Source organism: Epinephelus lanceolatus, chromosome 14, assembly GCF_041903045.1.
Source record: "Epinephelus lanceolatus isolate andai-2023 chromosome 14, ASM4190304v1, whole genome shotgun sequence".
NCBI classification, from domain to species: Eukaryota; Metazoa; Chordata; class Actinopteri; order Perciformes; family Serranidae; genus Epinephelus; species Epinephelus lanceolatus.
Window position 1 is genome coordinate 23,125,268 of NC_135747.1, and position 19,920 is coordinate 23,145,187.

Consider the following 19,920-nt stretch of genomic DNA (forward strand, 5'->3'; position numbering starts at 1 on the left):
TTTTCTGAATAAGAACTCCCAGTAATATTGTCTGGGAAGTGCAGAGTGTCAAGAAGCAAGTATTTTGTACATTACCACTAGGCACGTCACAATAACACTTTTGTTGGCAGGCATATTGTCCCACAAATAATTGCGATAAATTATATTATGGTCATTTTGAGTCTATTTTATGCCACTGATACAATGATTGTAGCATAGTCATGCAAGTCCACCTTTTCAAAGAGCAATGGACTTTTAATTTTTAAGAATATACAGACATTGGAATTGGAATATAAAGAAAACTTTAATACTTTTTTTTTTTTTAAAGTAATTAACAATCAACAAGAAAGTACATGTACAGTACTTGTATAGGAGTAGCCCCAAATTACTAAGTTTGAGATTTAATGTACAAATAGTCAAGCTTAGCAAAGCTCTGGGAACACCACAGTTGCCTTCACAACCCAGCCGTTGTGCTGCAGTCTGCTCCCATGGATGGACGGCCTGGGAGCCGGGTGGTTGGCTGGTGGAATTACGGAGTGGAGGATGAAGTTGTTGGAGGGTAAAACTACAAGCAACAGACTTTTTGGCTCATTGCCAGGGGTTGATAAGACTATCAGGACTGTGCCTCTTCCACTATATGAGTGCTGCCCTCATGTTGGTGACATTCTTATGTAAACAAACATGCATGTAAACACAATGGGCAAAATCAAGGCCAGTAAAATGCTGAACACAAACACAATCATCATATGTGTTCTTATTAGCACTGTAGTGATCTTTGCTCCACCATGAAAATGGGGTGCATTGGCTGTTGGACTTGGTGGGTTTTGATCCTCCGCCTCACATCTAGCCACCAGTCCATGCCTCCCATTTCTCTCCTCTAATGATGATGGAATGGGCTATAACAGTTTAATAATTGCCTGCTTTTGGGGTTGGCTTCACCCCACAGACAGAGGTACAAGGTAAAGGTAGAATCTCTCCTATTCTACACAAACCAGTGCTGTTTCCAAGGCAACCGTCAGGCAGCAGTGCGGTCAGTGGCAGCCAGAAGTGAGAAGCTGCTGCCCATTCCTCACGCTGGTTGTCGGCACCCCTGAAGCCATCAGTGGAAATTATTGAGCTGTGACGCTCCTGTCAGCATTTGTTTATGTCCTCTTATTAGGGACTTAATTTACAGTCAGCTCTCACACTGTACGTCTGCAGAGTTGGGCTCTCAACCCGCCATATTAGTTCAGTAATCAACCATTCCAACTTTCACAGCACAGCCCTGTATGCCCTGCTACATGGACAAATCTGTTGCACATGCTGTGGGTGATCAGGGGAGACATGCCCTGCACAACAGATATGCTTATCCCCATGTCACTGTTATGCATTTGTGAAGTGGAAGTGCAGTGATTAATATTCCCAAATGGAGGAACTAGGTGCCAGGAACTTATTATCTGGACCAGTGCTTGTTGTCAGTTTATGACAGTGAGTGTGTCTTTTCTCATGGAAATTATATAATACATTCCTACAATATAGTCTTGCTAGTCTAATTTAATGAGTTAAAAGTTTCGCTTCTTTAGCTGATTATATTACAATTACATACACACATTTAGTATTTCAGTGGTTTTGAACTAAAGTTAAATATTGGATTGTTGTTACATATTGCTGCAGATTTATTTAACAGTATTTCACTCTTCTTTTTCCAGACGTCAGAGGGCTAGAGAGAGACAGCAGAAGCTGCTTGCTGAGTTTGCCTCCAGGCAGAAGAGTTTCATGGAAACAGCCATGGATGTTGGTAAGAAAAGGCTAGCTTGCCAACTTGTTGCCTCATTTTTAGGTTCTTAAAGCTTTAACTTATTAACACATTAGTCGCAGAAGCCACTGTCCAAAGTCTGTTTGCAAAGAATATCATGGCAGATTGCAGGTGCAGCAGTGTGGCACATCTGCTAACTCAATCTTTACTTGGCATACTTGATGTAACATAGTTGTAAATCAAAGTGCAGTATTACAACTTTAATGCTGCACAGTCAAGCAGGCGAGCCTTGAATGGTGAATATATTTTACTGACACCCAATCGTTAATACATGCATAATGTGAGGTATTTGGTGGAAGTGCATCAAAACTTCTCATTTGTTTCTAATCCAGTGAGTTTGAAAACATCATGCATTTTTTTAGGAAGATCATCACAAATTGTGAGGTAGAGTGCTAATTTTCAAGTCTGAATTTGAAATAAAAAATAACTTTTTTGTTATCAGTTTAATTCTAGTGAAATAACCAAATCTGTCCAGGCAGTTTATCCTATAATTAAGAAAAACTGATTAAAATGTAGAATGAAACTCTACAATTTGCACACTGCATTGCACTGCTCTGTGCATTTATGCCTTCAGCAAGGACTGTGTCAGCTGCAACAACCTCTGTACCAAAATCTGCTTATCAAATCTGGGTTTGTTCTAACATAGGCGTACAAGACCCTATAAAAGCACACAACACACATTAACACGTTTTGTTTGAAGGACATCTTGCTACTATAGCCCTTGACGAAAAGCGCTGCTGGCTGAAATAAACCTATCATTGCTATACCTTTTCCATCGGGGCAAGGTGACAGTAGGCCGAGTCCGTGCTTGTGGTCTCCGCAGGCCTGTTCGGAGAAATTGAGAGGAGAGCGTTCCTGTGGGAGTGTGGGTGGCTGCTGGCTGAGGGCACATAGGATCAAAGCACTAATAGTGGGCTGGACTCCCAGGGCCCACCTTGACACAGCATGGTTAGTGAATGAATAATGGCTGCTGTGATCAGACAGACTGTTCTGCCAGGACTGTATTATGACCTCCTCTGCACACTTCCTGCTGAGCAGTAACTTCAGTTTAGTCTAGCGTCACTTCAAGCGCATTGATGGCTTTGCATCACTTGTTCCAAAGTAAGACTGAAGTGATGCAATGTAGGCCTGCGTTATAGCATGTGGCATTATTCTACTTATTCATTCTTACTTTAAAATAATGAAATCTGCAGTTATTAAAGGGTCATTTTACTCAAATTTAGGGCTGTCATCGACCAAAGAAAATCTTGGTTGACTGAAATTCTGATTACTTAGAACAGTTAATTGGTCAACAGACAAAAACATCTGCACGTTATACACTTGATTAACTAAAAAATAAAATCCCCTTTAAGTCATCAGTGTCATCATTAACCTGCATTATTTAGGAACAGGCAACAACACAATACTTCAAGGAGCAGTCAAAACTGTAAGCTGTAGGAAGCATAACACAGCAGCACACCCACAGTCAGTGCGTCCTTGTCGTCTTACCTTTCCCGTGTGTGTGTATGTGTGTGTTGGTTGGTTGGTGACTATGTACTGGGATGGCCTGGGGCTAAAGCTGCAGTGTTGACATCTAATGCATCTTTCATTTCCCCAGGAACACCGTGACCTCTGTTGAGAACAGATTTTTCCAAAAAGCAATAAATCAATTTCCAACCCAGCTTGACATTTGTCCACAATATTTACTGCTCAAATTGAACACAGGTCTTAACATTTAAAACTAATTTCACATCCGTAATTCATTTCTAGTGCTAGGTGTGGCAGTAGATGTTATATTCTCAAAACCACACAGAGAAATGATTGAATTCACCAGAAGATCAGAGTTGATATATGCTGTTGGAGTTGATTCTTTTCAGTGTAAATAGTAATAATAGGAACAATAATAATGAACTTTATTTATATAGCACTTCTCTTAACAAACTTACAAAGTGCTTAACAAAAACAAGTAAAACCAGACATAGCAGATAAAATGAGAATAAAGCCAAGAGGCATGAGTACAGAGGAAATTAAGACATCAAATAAATAAGATCAAATAAGCAGGGATAAATACAGTATAAATTTAAATATGAAGGAGAAATTGAAAGGAGCAGTCACAGTGCTGTGTATTGTACTGACAGGTGAACTCACAAAGAACGTGAGTGCAGCCGCTGATAGCACCATGAGTTTTGCATCACCTGCAACCCCTATTTGCCCTGTCCCAAGGTCAGCTTCACAACAAAATCGCGGTCATGATACTACAGCGCGGACCCACCAAGAAAGTTTTTCAGGTGGAAGACAGTAGGCAGAAGAACAGGAGAGGGAAAAAGAAAACAGAAATGTTCAGACCACGACCTACAGGTCCTGACCGACAAAGTGTTTCAGCACGCCTGGCATGACGATGCCTTTGCCTGTCTACAACCGCTGCTGCCATGATCACTGGGAATTCTGGGCATGACACCTCTAATAAACTCTCTGAAAACACTTTTAATTTCACTGTCACAGCATGTGGCTATTAGTGCTGATTTTTGTGAATTGGACGTTTTTTCAGTGAGGTTCATTTGCATAAAAAGGGGCCAGTTGTGCGCCAAATGTATGCATATAACCTAATTTAGCACTGAGACAGTTTTTGCTTCGAAGTGCAGGTAGGAGTGCATTTCACTCTTTGAAAATTACACAGTATCAATTGGTCTTATTTATATAGGTTTAGCAGCAGCAAAAGCCGCCCCTCTGTGTGGTATGTGTCACCTGAGTTGGAGCAAAGCTTGCAGTGAGTTACCTTTCTTCATCATGAATTATTACCTCAGTTTCTGATCAACCTAAAGGAAAGCCTTTCAGACCACATTACCTCTAAGTGTGTTTGTTTCTCACAGAGATGGATGATTTTCACCCTGCGTCATCAGTTCTCAGAATTCTCTTTAACATTGCCTTTCCAGGTGTTAGTAATTATTGGCTTCAGCCGTTGCAGTGTGTCCCATGTTTATGGTTTTAGTCTGGAAGCTTTTACAAACTTATATTAAGATTTTTACTTTTTTTGTTAGAATCCCCAGACACTGAGGCAGCCATGGACCTGGGAGCGTCTGAAGTGATGGAGTCTGAGGTTCTTTATGACTGCGTGATCTGTGGCCAGAGCGGACCCTCCACTGAGGACCGACCCACTGGCCTAGTAGTTCTTCTTCAAGCATCCTCAGGTACTGCATCCCCTTTTCAGTCTCATATCCTGGCATATATAGTTCACACAGGACACATTTGTTCACTGTGTTGGTTTTGGCATACAAAATCACACATATCTGTTCTGTTTCTCTGTTGGCAATTTTGCCTTTTTAACAAAAACAGTTATTCACAGCATCTTTGATCCACCATACTGAAAATCTGATTTTTTATTGGGGGGTTAACTGTTAATTGTATTTGGCTCATTTATCACTCATGTTGTTCCCTGCTCACTTGTTCATGGAGCCTCACACTGAAAGAGGTCATGTCTTATCCAGAGGAGGATCACTCGCTGTCATCTAAATAAATGACATGTTTGATTTGTAATTAGTCACCTTGTAAAACGGTTCAGAAGACTCTGACCTCAACATAAAAGAACCACCTCGTAAAATCAACCAGCAGTGACCACCAGTGGGTCCATAATAGCATACAATTAAATTGCCCTTTTTGGTGACCAGACACCACCATCATCATTTTTCCATTTTGATTTCATTGTTGTTGAATGCCTGGTCGTGCCTGATTTATCATTACCAAATCATGTCATTACTAAGAGCATAACAATCTGAGTTTGGCGTCTGAAGGGCACCAGTAAAGCCGACTGTATAGGGCAGGATCAATTAGTCCATAGATGGAAAATTCAATGCTATCTAATCAATTAATTGCTTTAAGTATTTATCAAGCAGAAAGGACAAACACTCTCTGGTTCCAGCTGCTCAGTTTTCACAGCTGCTGCTTTTTGAAGACTTGTTGTTTTACATGAGTGATTATGTTTACATGGACATTTATAACTTGTTTATGAGGCTTATCCGGTTATGATCATATTTGGGATAAGGTGTTTACATGAGCACAGAGAAAACAGGTTATTCATATTCCCCATATACATGATAAATACTAACCAGTTACTGAACACTGCCATCTATTTTTGAAGGCACTAGGGCTGCAATGATTAGTCGACTAATCGATGACTAATCCACTATTAAAATAATCTGTGACTATTTTAGTAGTCGACTAATCAGTTTGAGTCATTTTTCATAGAAAAGTACTATAAAATTACCCCAAAATACTCTTATTGCAGCTTCTTAGATTCAAATATTGGTAGCTTTACACACTCTCCCATGACGGTGAACTAAAACCCTTTGGTGTGAGTACGAAACAAGACATTAGATGACATAATTTTGGTGTTTGGGAGAGACAGACAGACATTTTTCAACATTATAACTAGGGCTGTACCCAAATATTTGGATATTGGAATATTCGTTTCTATGGGTAGGTATTTGTTATGAAAATTTGGCATTCGATATTCTTTTTTTTTTTTTTTTTTTTAAACATATTGTTTTGGTGCTAAATGTAGTCTTTTTGTTGTTGGTAAATGTAGGTTATCAATAAAAATCAATTTCAAAATAAAACTTTTAAATTGCATTGTTAAAAATGTGAAAATATAGTATAGCCTATAACTGAGCTTGTGCGCACGGCACGCTTGAGCGCATCTGTCTGAGGCTGTGGGTCAATTCCAAGTTTTACCACCTTATCACTATTCCCTCTAACTTGTAGCTGTTTTTTTGTAATCTTTTGAATTTAATATGAATTATGGAACCGTTTTTGTCAACGTTTGTTTCCCCCGTTTTGTACAATAAATTATTGTTTAGAGTTTCCACAAGTTTCTTTTGGAGTGCGTGACACAAGTGTGTTTTGAAAATGACCGTGGACTGTCACTTGCTCAATGCATCAGTACCTTCGGATGCCATGACAGTAATAGCCAATAATGTCAGAATATCATTTACAGACTGATTTAACAGACAATCACTGCTGCCCGACCCGCAGGTCCATTTGCGGGTTCCGCGGGTTACGGGTCGACCCGCGCATCACTACTCAGCTCAGTCTATAAAGGCTGTACACAACAGTAGGCTAGACATTATATTCTATTCAGGCCGGCAGAACCAGCAGTGCGTCGGCTCTACAGTGCACGGTACTGCTGATTAACCATTTTATTGCAGCACAGAGTGTCTGCCAGCAACCAATTACTTGCAGAGGCTTCCTACAACTTGTTTCAACGGTTCCGATTTAATCAGAAGACAAATTAAACAGGATGACTAGCCTGTGCAAAACTCCACAATACAACTAGGTCCGAAAAAACCCTGGAGTCACACACACACATACACACACTTTGTACTGAGTTAATGTTATTCCTGAAAACAGGTCCTCCACACCAGTGGCAGCCTGTCACTACCACAGCATAGGATAGGGGAGCAGTGCTTGAAGGTGAACAGCTTTTTTCATTAGCGAAATACAAAACTCTGTTTCTTCATCGCTTCAGAAGTGAGATGGTGTTACTGCCACCATTGTTTCTATTCCTGTTACGTGACATAGCTGAAGCTGTGCCTGTGCAGGTAGTCTGTGGCTCGCTATAACCTGGGATAAGATGTATATACATGCAGCAGTATCCCGGTTTCATTTGAAGCACTCCAGCAAGCATGTCTGGGTTTCTGAAGACAGGATATTGTCTTCACATGTTCAGACACATAAACTACATAGATACTCCTAAAACCTGATCCTAATCAGGTTATTCATGTCCATGTAAAGGCACTCATTTGGTGATTTTCTTTGGGTTTTGGTTTGTGAGTGGGACAAAAAATTCAACCTGAAGCAGTCACCTTGGGATTTAGGAAACTGTGATGGCTGTTACTCACTATTTGATGATATTTTGAGATTTAAATGATTAATTTAAAAAATTACCAACAAATAAGTCAGCCATGTAGTCCCAGTCCTTGATTTCTTTATATAAATACTGATTATGTTCAAATCACAATTCATTACTGACATGTGTGATTGGCTTTCAGTGCTCGGACACCGCTGCAAAAGCAAAGAGGCGAAGAATCTACCAACTAGCGATGAAGAACACATCTACGCCGCAGACACATGTGGGGTGGCTCATGATGTCAGGCTCACACTCATGCAGCGGTTCTTCAAAGATGTAGGTGTCTCAGAAAGTAGCACTCAGAGCACTGGCATTCAGTCAAAACTATGGGAGTCAGCAATGTGAACATCTGCTGAAGTCCCTTTAACAGACTGTAAGATGGTAGATGGTCCTTGTTATTGAGTACAGTTTGTAACTGCTTGTGATAGTTGCATTATAAGTGTAGCATCATTGTGTGACAAACAGTGGATTAAAAAAGCATATACCATCTGCAGCATTTCCAGAAACAATTCAGAGTCATCATTTAAAGGTAAAACTAAAAAGCTTCACTGAAAACTGCTTTGACTAAGCTACTTCAATTTGCTTCTCATACCCACGTTCTGTATTGATTAGCTTGCAACACAACTCCAAACCAAAAATGATTACACTAGTTAAATTGGACATAATCTAATAAAAAACTGGTGATTCACTCATGCAGTCTAATTGTCCGTTTCAAGATACTGGCTGTAAAGTGCCTCGTCAATAGAGTGTTTATTGTAGTTTGTTAATTCAAACTTTAAAAAAAATCTATTTATTTATCAGCACCATAGTGTAAACAAAAGGTCCAGGAGGTTGAATGTCTGAAGACGTATTTGCATACTCTAATTGATGTGATTTTTCTCTTGTGAATTCTGCAGAGCTCTTGTCTGCAGTCTGTGTCAATAGGTTGGGATGGGGGCGTCTACGTTCAGACCTGTGGACACACTTTGCATATAGATTGCCACAAGTCATACATGGAGTCTCTGAGGGTAAGAGAAAGCTTGACCTTATGAAATGATTAATCATCTAATTAATAGGGCGGGGTAATGTTTTAAACATTACGGTACCAGTACCAGTACCCTTAAAGTGATACCGATACCAATAGAGTTCTTTGTGTGACACCTTTTTCTACTACTTTGTTTGATAACCATCATGTGAATGGAAGCATTCAGTTGTGTAAAGTATCTCCTGACACCACTGGCCTGTAGTTTAGCCATACTTTCAAACATTTTGGTGGCATCTCAGCCCAACTCCGAACTGCCAGCTCTACTCTACATACTGTGACACACACAAACATATCCATATATACATGTTTACACGCCTTTATCTATACACATACATATATACATCCTTGTGAATTTACACACACATGCATATGCAGGTCCTAAGAAACACTCAATTTAAATGTCTGATACCTGTAGACACCCTGAAGAAGTCCAGTGCCAGTTGCCTCTTTGAAGTTTTGGTTTATATTGTAAAGGTCGAATTGAACTTCCATGTCTCTTTCAGAACGACCAGGTCCTCCAGGGTTTCTCTGTTGACAAGGGTGAATTTACGTGCCCACTGTGTCGACAGTTTGCTAATAGTGTCCTTCCCTGTCGCCCCGGGCGGGGCACAGAGGCTGGCGCCTGGCACACACCCACAAACAAGAAGACACTTGTGCTTGTAAAGGAGGTGGAAGATCTTCAGGAGAAACTTGGCCTCTTCCCAGTAAGTTTTATAGTAAGGCCAGGAGTTTAACACTGAAAGCTTCCTGTATTTTAAACACACTGTCAACTCATTACTGGCTGGTGGTAATAATATAATTGCTAAAAGCAATCAGTGTTGACCGTTAATGCAGCTGGAAATGTTTTTTCTGTGCAAGAGAGACTGTCCTTCTATTGTAGACTACAGAGACTAATTCCTGTTTCATCAAGCATCCTGAGCATCCTGAAGTGTCAGTAACTACCAGTGACACAATCTGTCACTGAACCTGTAATCCATATGGATGTCTCCCATATTTTTCCATTTCCAATCTTGTGATTAGCAGAATGTTCTATGCCATTTTGTTTTGCTTCAAAATGAAAGGAATTTTTTAGACATTTTATGAAAAGGGTTAACAGCTATGACAAATCTATTGGCACCATCCTTTATTTCATGACCCATAACAATACATATTGATTCTAACGTACCCTTTAGGTGTTTGTAAAATCTCTCTTCCACGGTGGAAGTCAGAAGTTTTAATTCAGGTGGCTTTGAGCAGCTTTTTGCTGCATAAGCAGAATGAAGTAGAAAACCTCTCATTGTGTAATTGATGTTATTGAATTTGAAGATGTGTCCCTGTGGGGTTTTTTGAAGAATGTGTTTGGAAAACAGTTTTGAGCCAAGCTAATTTAAACTTTCTGTTTGCAGAGTTAAAGGATCAGCTTAAACTGCTTTAATAAAAGTTATAAATGGGCATTTCCTATGATTATATGCTGCAGTATAACACTGTCCGCAGTCTTTTTGGGAGGCAAATAGTTGGAAATTTATGTGACTAGCTCGTTGTATCAACCATCCCAAACTGCAGTCTAAATTGCCTCTGGAGGGGGAAATGAAATTTCAGTATAGTTAAGTTGTGACCCATCCCATTGTCTCACTTTGCAGATAACTAATTACAGAAAGGCAAGTACTGCTACTGGACATGTTTGATAACACACTGTTAGGACAACATTACAAGGAGGTTGTGGATGTAACTCTAATTTAGTCTTGCTTTCCTATGTAATGCATTTCAGTGTGTCACATCTTGTATTTTTTACCTTGGATTGGCTTCCGAAAATCCATTCAAGATATAATTTAGACTTAATTGTATTGTTATTTTTTTTTTATTTTAGACGGAATCCAACTTGAGTAAAGAGATGGAGCTGGTTATCAAAGACATCAAGAACACCACGCAGAAGAAATACATGGATTATGGCAAGAACCCTGGCTCCCCTGACAATGACTTCCTCTTCATGTACTCCGTGGCAAGGTGAGTTTAGTTGGTGCTCAGCTAACAGAACCCCTCTTTGAAGGATACTTTGCAGATTTTCAGCCAGCTTTGTATTACAAAAATGTGGGTAGTGTGTGTGTAATTGAACTGTGGTAAACTTCCCATCATCTTGCCAACGCCCAGATCTCCCTGCTAATTTGCCAGCGAAAATCTGCCGGATGATAGGTTTTGCTTCACTTGGCAGTTTTTGGCTGGCCTTAGGGCTGTTGCTCGAACTACTGATTGTACTTCCTCATCTTTGTACACTTGCTGCCACTGCAGATATTTTTTGAAAAATATCCTTTGAAGAGCAGAAAGCAAAGAGAAAAGATGAATGTATACATGTACATACAGCATGTGATTTGGTGTCCTTTTAGCCTTTCCCACAAAGAAGTGTGGACGGGTTGAATATTGCCCTTTAAAACAAAAAATGACATTAAAACCTACTTTCGTATTCTGATAGACTCTTTGCTTTATCCTGTACCTTTATTGTACTGTACAAAACACTACCTCAACAGTTGCTGTGCATGTGCACGTGTATGCTTCGGTTGTCAGAGTTATGAGCAATGAGTTGGTCATATTAGGTTATCTCTTAGGTAGTCTTTGTGTCCACTGACCTCTGTGTCTGCAGTCCTCCAACTTGGAGGTCCTCTTTCTGCACCACCTAACACATTTTAACTCATGCACACACCACTGACTGTTGAGATCAGCGAGATAAATGTCTGCTTGCTCTTTCACTTGTCTTTTAATGCCAGCTCCTCAGCTTGAATAACAATGATTGTCCATGCGAAAAGACAGTGATGTCCTCTCCGAGTGTTAGAGTCTGAGTTTGTTAGCCTTTTACTCCAGAAAGGTGCCTTGAAATTGAGCTGAAATTCAATACTGTAGCTGTTGCATAGCACTTGCACCAAATATATGGATTGCTTTGCATTTTTTTCAGTCTTGTTTAGGGAGCTGTGAAGGTGTAGGTGTTTGCTTCATAATTGTCATTATACTGCTGGAAGTGTTGCAAGAAGAGTGTCCTTCCAAAGTGGAATTAGCACTTTTGTCACTTTAGGCCACAGTGAAATGGTATTGACTCTTGCTCTGTCTCCACTTACAGAGTATGGATTTATTTCACCTCCTAACTGAATTTTAGGATTGCTAGTCTTTTAAGTGGTCCTTCACACAGTTCCTTTGCATTACTGTCGTGGAGCATCGGGGAGTGAGCTAATGGTCTAAGGCTACATCCACACTTGCATGTTTTCATTTTAAAACCCACAACTTTTCTGGCATTTCCAAACCCCTGAAACAGAGACCTTTGAAGACATTGCTGATTGTGTTTTAGCCTGGACAGGGGTAACAAAGACTTTTGAAATCGATAATCCAGACACTAGGGGTGGAAATCTCCAGGCACCTCAAGATTCGATTACAACAATTTGATGATAAAACAATTATCAATGCATCAGAACTTTGGATTTCTATACATGATGTATTTTTCTTTCTGTGTGACTGCTTGCTACTTTTAAATCATAGCATACTGTATTTATACTGATCCATAAATAAACAGGCAATTCACTTGCATACCATCTGGCTCTTGCACAGGTCCCTTTTCCCTTAAACTTATAGCCAAAATGCTTCCATACCCTAGCTTTAAAACCAGTAGCATTGTGTCCATCTGCAGTTGCACACACTAATCTTTCGTGGGATCCTATGTAGTCTCCAGTGATTGCATACTGTAATATTTAATGGGAAATAATATGAAATTACTGTGTACTATTTGATAGTAAATTGTCCACAGCCTTTTTACTTTCAGAAGTTAACTACTAGGGATAGACCAATATGGATTTTTTAGGGCCGATGCCGATACCGATTTTTTTCCACCACCCTTAGCCGATGACCGATTATGGACTGCCGATTTTCTTGAGCCGATATTTGGGGCCGATACTGCTTTTGCTCCCTCAATTTACATCAAAAAAATGACACGATAACAAATATTACAGGTCTCAAGTTTAAAATAAGAAACATTTATTGAACAGTAAAAAATACTAAAACAGGATGGAAAGTTGAGGTAGAACAGGTAGAATGTTATTATTATTATTATTATTATTATACATTCAAATAAAAAAAAGAGTTCAGTGCTCTTAAATCTTCCAGTAATGTCTTTATAAAATAAACAAATATTTAAGCTGAAGCATAAATAAAACAACAACTACTGTACACAGTAGGATTCGCTGCATGTGTGCTGCAGGGTCTTCCGGCAACACAGAGCTGCCCGTGGATGCCTGTCTGTAAATCATGCCAGGGAAAAATAAATCCGCGAACCCACGCGTGGATCGGCCGATGCCGATACAAGTAAAAAACTCAAATATCGGCCCGATATATCGGCCGGCCGATGTATCGGTCTATCCTTATTAACTACATTAATTAATTGATTTGACAGCACCATACAGTCTTCTGCCTCTATGAGAATAAAAAAATTAGGGGGAGGCAGAGTGCACCGCTGTGTTGTTAACATTATGTCTCCAGCAGTGGAGAGCAGCCTCTCTGCTGCATATTAGCTCAGAGAAAAACCAAGATGCTGACCAGTCTGGGCATAGTCTCGCCACCAGACAATCAGAGATCTCCGCCTTCTGATAGTCTGGGGACACTCCTTTCTAAAGTGTGTTTAACACACCGGCGAAAACAGCCAGCAACAAAGCAACGCCTCTTGCAGTTTTGAAAAGGACACGCCCTCCCGGAAATGTGCGCTCCCCCTTTTCTCGTCTGCAAGGACACAAACACACAGAGAGCTTGAAAATGGATGCCGAGAGATTTAACTCCGTTTTATCAGTCCACAAGATTGTGGAAATGAAGGACTTACAGTGACTTGAGCCATGTTGTACCGCTACATGTGTTTCTAGTCGGACTATGTTTACGAGCACAAGAGTTCAGCGAGCCACTGAAGGACCGCCCTGCGGATTTACTATTGGTTCTGCAACGTAGGGAGTTTTTTTAAACTCTGAAATTGTATCCGCCCATCTAAACACAAAATCAGGGAGAAAGACATCAGTCTTTAGTTAAGCAAAGCGTCTAAAGACTGACTTGTGAGTCTAGTCTGGGCACAGGGTTTTTGAGGTGACACAGACTGATCATAGTTATCTTCTTCACCACAGAGTTGTTTTAAGTTGTTTAATACTGCGGTGTGTGTTCGATCGCGTGTGATCGAGTTTGGCAAAATATTCAAAATATGCGTCACGCTCCCCCTCGCAAATGTAATTATTTAGAAATTAAACTAGAAGAAACTTGTAACCACTGCCTTTTGTAAAGATGAATTACAAGCTAAATCCAGCATGTCCGTGCTGTGGACTGTCCATGTGCTGCACTACCCTCGTGGTTGAGTTCTGCCTCTTTTGTTCTATCAACATCACATTATTAATAGATATATAGATAATCTATCATTGACATTTGAGAATGGATGCTGAATCATCCAGGTCCACATCGCGATGCATTTAAGAATGTATAAATTTCCTCACCCCTAGCAGACACCCATGTTCTTTTCCAAATTACGTCAAGCCTACAGAGCACCAAAAAGTCTTATGTGCACAAGGTTAAAAAAATGTCACCTTAGTTATTATCAGTAATTTTCTTGTGGAAACAAGTTAATTATCTTGTGGGAACCGGTTATTTATTAATAACTTAAATATCTTGTGCATACAAGATAAGTTGTTCCTACAAATTAGCTTGCGTGCACAAAGTTTAAAAAAAAAAATCACCTTTCAGAACCTAAAGGGGCTCCGTACAAGCCAAAACATTATAGCCAGGTGATTTCATCCTTCCTGTGTGAGCACTCTGTTCCCATTGCCATGGTGATGGGTAGCGCTCCCACTACTGCTCTAATGGGTTGCTATATTTGCCTTGCAACGACCCCCAGTCTATGTTTTCCATTGCCTTAATCGCTGTTTAGTCATGTTCTACTTATTACAGTAACAGTTCCATCTTATCGTCCTTTGGTCTTACTTTCTGCCATTGCTGTTTTTCTTCTGTAGTGTAACACAGCCATGGTAACTAAGCAACCAGTTAGTTAGTGCTTCCTGTTAACACCGGCATGCGCATGCCTGTTGTACATGAATGGTTGTTGGATATTCAGACTTATTAGTATGGATGGAGATTATTTCTGAAATGGTGTTAAAATGCCTGTATGTATGGCGATTGTTTTAAAACGAAAACACAATATGGATGTAGCCCTGCAATGTCACATTTCGATTTAGGCTTGTCACCCTCCCTCCACCCTCAGAACATTATCTTGAAAAAACAATTACAGTCCTCTCTCAGGTATTTGTGTCTTCTCAACAAGCTGGTCCCAGGTCAGAGAAATGACTGGCTTTCAGTTCACCTTGGGGTCCCAACTTCTCACTACTCCCATTCCAAGAGCTCCGTCCTTCCTGGAGTGTAACCATCTAGACCTTTTGCCCACCCAGCGCTGTTTCCCTCAGCCCTCCACCCTGAACAGAAAGATCCCCTGAGTGTGTCTGGGTGCCTGTTGGCTCTCTGAAGTTCAATGAACAGCGCAAATTGCCTGAGGAGTGGAAAATTCCTTTGTCACAGGGGCACTCTTATCAGCAAAAGCCAGATGGAGCTTCACCATGGCTGCATTATCTATGTGAAATTGCTTTTTTCTCCCAGGAAACCCAAGGATTTGCCCCCACCTCCCTGGCCCATAGAAAGAAATGGCCAGTGGCGAGATGAAAACAGGCCCAGATCAGTCTTATTTTAGTAATACCTATCTGTTTTCACCATCTATATACTTTGTTAGAGCTTTTAGTTTATTTTTTCACTGTTTTGGTATTGGGGAATTAAAATTCAGGAGTGAAATGTGTTTGGATATGCATGGGAAATGCACATTGGGGATTATGCATGAACTGTGGTTGAACAGCTTTTATGCTAATGGTCCAGCTTGTGTAAAATCAGTCTTGGAAAGCTGTCATTTACTTGATATGGAATTGCTGCTGCAAAACAGGTGCATTAAATGGCAAATGGCTTGACTAGGCAGCATCTTTCATCTTCTTAATCAAACTGGTAAAAGAGGCAGGCTACGTAACCAGAAGCTGAATATGATGCTACTCAGCCATTTATACCAATACCTCCATCGCCTCTCTCACGCATGCACACAATCGGCTTTAATGGCTGTTTTTAAAGAAACGCTGCACCCAAGATGCATCATTTTTGTGACAGTGACTCAGCCCATGTAACCTGTAATACATGACACAGAACTTTTTACTTGCCTGCTCAATTATGGAGATGTTTTGCAACAACAGTGTAACTTTAGATGAATAAATAAACATGTATTAGAAATAGTTATCAAACTTGTGTGCTCTGTAATATACGCCTCAGTTATAACTTTCATACATAGACACACATTTCGGCTAATGGTGGCACACTAAACCAATATTGTTCCAAAAAAATTCATCTGTGTTTGGTCATCAAACCAGTACTGTGAAAATAGAGTGGAGAACAGCAAATTGGAACTGAAATGATAATGGAATAATTTGATGAGCAGTGATGGGACCGACACAAGTGGAGGCCATGATGCTGTCACTAGCCAACTATCTATAGGCTGAGCAGGACATTTAGTATGACTCATGCCTACCATGCACTAAAAGACTTTGACAAGACTTTGAAAAGACAAAGGTTTTAAGTCACACACTAAAAGACTGGAGATCCTGCAGGGTCATTATTTGCAAAACTACTACTAGATTCCTTGAGATTTTTTTCCCTTCTGGCAAAATATTATAGCAAATTCCCTTAAAGAAATATAAGATATAAACTTCATTCATTGAATGTTCACAAAAACACCTAACTTTAGAAACACTAGATAAAAGGTGTCATACAGCATTCTTCTAATTCGGCATCAATATAATTTATAAAGATCAACTGTATTTGCGTACAAACTTTATAGTTTGGATTTTGTCACCTCAACCCGCTACTAGCCTCCATTTTTAGTTCTGCTATTGTAGTGGGAGGAGACAGTGGGAATGAGAGGCAACCCATTCAAAGACTTAAGATTACTCACTAAAGTAAGTGCCGTTTGGTGGATCAGATACAGGCTGAATTAAGCACAGACTGTTGTTCACCGCATAGCTCCACAAAGAGAACCAAGACTCATTTACTCAATAACATTGTTGCCAAGCAACATCTGAAGCTGAAAAATGAAGGCAATGTTGAAGTGCCAAAAACTTCCTCGAATGGCCACTTGAGGCTGGCTCCAGAAGCTTGAATTTAAAGCAGAAATAATCATGTTTATAGCCTGGTACAAAAAACAGGTTTTGGTCTCTGTAGCCAATTTCAACATTTATGACAAATGTACAGGGAGTGAATTTTTATATAACTCGCCTATTTACATTTTATGAAGGGTTAAGTTACGCTTATTTAAGAACAAGGACTAAAAACTTACGATTAACATTGAAAATGTTTGATTTTGTCGAAACCTCAACATGAGAAAAAGACCGACATGAAACAGCTCGGACTGAGTTTCATGATGGAACGATCGAGAGTGTGCACTAACTGAGGTAAAACGCACATGCTTTTATTCTGACAATAGAAATTTGTCTGCGACAGTGACATTATTTGAAAGTTCATTTGGTGTAAGGCCAGCATCACCTGAACAAAGTTAACAGGTGAAGGCAATTTAGGATATTTAGCTCAGTCAAAAGAAACCGCATAAAAACTCTCCGGTTAACTTTGTTCCTCTGCTGTCAGAAATGGCCAACACATTTTAATATCTGTTCTCTTGCGTGTGTGTGGTTCATGTCTAGGGTGAACATGGGTTCTCAACGGTCATTTGGTAGGGTGTTTGAGTGTTTGAATCCTGCCTTAACTGATTATTAAAAAAAATGCCCTATATGAATAAAAGTCTTGAAAGCATGTGAGAATCTTTTTGACAGCCTGCCTGATAGGCAAATGATCACTTTTAGGCTAAGTGTACTTGTGTACTTTAAAAGCATAATGCTTGACAATTGTGTTGGTATGTGTTGGTGTGTGTTTTACGTATGCACTTGATGAATTGTTTTCATATGTGTACCTGCGATCTAATGACTGTCATGGCTCTGTCTCCTCAGGACTAACTTGGAGTTGGAGCTCGTGCACCGGGGAGGAAACCTGTGTTCTGGAGGGGCCAGTGCAGCTGCCAAACGATCATGTCTCAGTGAGTAGTTATTCTTAGACCTCTTTATCCTTTATATCTTACAGTACAATTTCTACCACTAACCACTAAATCTTTTAACTTTGCTAATACGCATGGTCTCTTTAATTTATTTTATTTTGACTGTTTAACTGAGCTTGGTCTTTTGGTTTTCAGTGACGTGCAGGTTTGTTTGTCTTTTTTTACTGCATTTCAAATAGTAGTAGTTTAATGTGGTGCTATGTCAGATGTATTTTGCTGTTTAGCTTGACAGTTATAGTGACATGTGTTATTGCAGGTGACTGTTCATCATTTCCCATGAGCCTCTGTGTAATAAACTGTCTGACTTGAGATCAGACCCTTTCCTCCATGTTACTGCTGAACCATTAAAGGAAGAAGAAAAATACAAAGGGTCGATTAGCAATGGCAGGCAAGGATAGATGTTGTCCCAGGTGGGCTGTTGGGAGCAGTCAGGGTAAATGAAGCAGACAAATGGGTCAAGTGCTGTTTTAGTTGATTGTGTCACAGCTTACAAGGGCATGCATCGGGGGCACAATGAAACCTGTGATATTAGGTCCTCAAAGACAAAGATGAACATCGACTACCAGCAGTATTCATTGTATTGATAACTGATTAAAATCATATTAAATATTTGTGGATGAAGGTATTGCAATAGAAAGTGTGTGTGAAGGTGTCAGAGTTAAGTTTTTGTGTACACACTCTGCCCCATTTTCTGTTTGTTTAATTATTCTGTCAAAGTTGGTGCTGCTGCAGTGAAATGGCCTGTCATCCTTGAGTGGCTGAAAAGAGATTTCACACTGGAGGTTTGCCATTTTTGAGCTACATTAACCACGTAGCCATGCTGACGGCCAAATTTACTCAGTTGCAGTACATTAGTGTTCCTTCTTCTTAGGGAAATGGATTTGAAGGAAAACGGCAGACGTGTGCTAACTGAGAGCTCACGGAGTTCCTAAGCCTGTTTCCCAGTAGGCACTGCTTCTGTTCAGCTGATGAGGATAGGATGGACCACAGAGGCAAGCTGCCTGCAATTCCCTAGAAATGGGCTAAATCAACTCTAGAGAGTCGGCCTCCAAATAGCTTGTTCTTGGTTTACTTAACTGCAAATATTTGAATTAATCTTGGGGACAGTGTGGCTGCTACGGTGCAGGGAGTTAAAAGGCATGTTAATGATGTTGACCTCAGTTGTGCAGACTTGCAGAACTTGGTGAGTGTTGATGGCGGCATTTGTGTTACTGAAGCCCCCTCATTTTTTGTGAGGCTAATGTGATTGTACATGTAAACTGCTGTGTGGTCATACACCCTGAGAGGACAATTGTCAAATATCTCACCAAATTGAACACACAAAAGCACTTTTATTGTTGTATTCTGTGAAAACGTGTGTAGTGATGGTATGAAAGTTCTTACAACATTATCAGGAGGACAGACCTTTTTCATAGAAGACATTTTGTCAGGTTACAGTTGGAAAGGTTAGCATAAATAAATGAATGACTGTTGGATTTATACCCATAGTTAAGGACTTTTGAACCTCTCTGACACTGAAGACATTACTCCCATTACTTTACAAATGCTTCCTCTTTTCCTTTGTGCCCCAGTGTCTTAAAGTTCTCTCAGTAGTGTAACTTGCAGAATAACACAGCCCTAGTGACAGAGCTGCTGACGAGGGCTGTATTGAATAGTTTGAAGCTTCGAACCATCAGTCAAAACATCAACTTTTGAATGCTGTGCAGCTTTTTTATTTTTTTCCCATATCTATTAAAGTTGCTCTGTTACTGATACCAATATTGGAAATGCCTCTGATACTGTCTAAAATGCTGGATCGTGTGTCAACAAGTACACAAGTCTTATGCACTGATCCGATACAGGTTATTTAATATTTAACTCTTGAGTAGCTTAACACCCTGATAAAACAGCAGTTTTTCCAGAAATGAATTCTTCTTTGCTACTCTAAAACAGTGGCACTGGCAACTAGGCTTACTGTTTTAGATCCATGTTTATTTTTTACTTTTATGTTTTTTTTAATGCAGTGGTAGCAGATCAGTAATCTGTATCAGCTGATATGCAAGTTCAGATATTGGAATCAGTATTGCAAAGGAAAAAGG

General features: G+C 39.9%; 1 protein-coding gene across 2 annotated transcripts in view; it reads left to right on the forward strand.

The window, feature by feature from the left end:
* ubr3 (ubiquitin protein ligase E3 component n-recognin 3) overlaps positions 1 to 19,920 on the forward strand; it is a 57,939-nt gene that overhangs the window by 19,746 nt on the left and 18,273 nt on the right. For both annotated transcript variants that reach the window (XM_033617261.2, XM_033617260.2), the window contains 7 exons: positions 1,668 to 1,756; positions 4,792 to 4,941; positions 7,798 to 7,931; positions 8,552 to 8,662; positions 9,183 to 9,383; positions 10,526 to 10,662; positions 17,739 to 17,824. In XM_033617261.2, the coding sequence (XP_033473152.1) occupies positions 1,668 to 1,756; positions 4,792 to 4,941; positions 7,798 to 7,931; positions 8,552 to 8,662; positions 9,183 to 9,383; positions 10,526 to 10,662; positions 17,739 to 17,824 (908 nt within the window). The remainder of the gene's footprint in view (positions 1 to 1,667; positions 1,757 to 4,791; positions 4,942 to 7,797; positions 7,932 to 8,551; positions 8,663 to 9,182; positions 9,384 to 10,525; positions 10,663 to 17,738; positions 17,825 to 19,920) is intronic.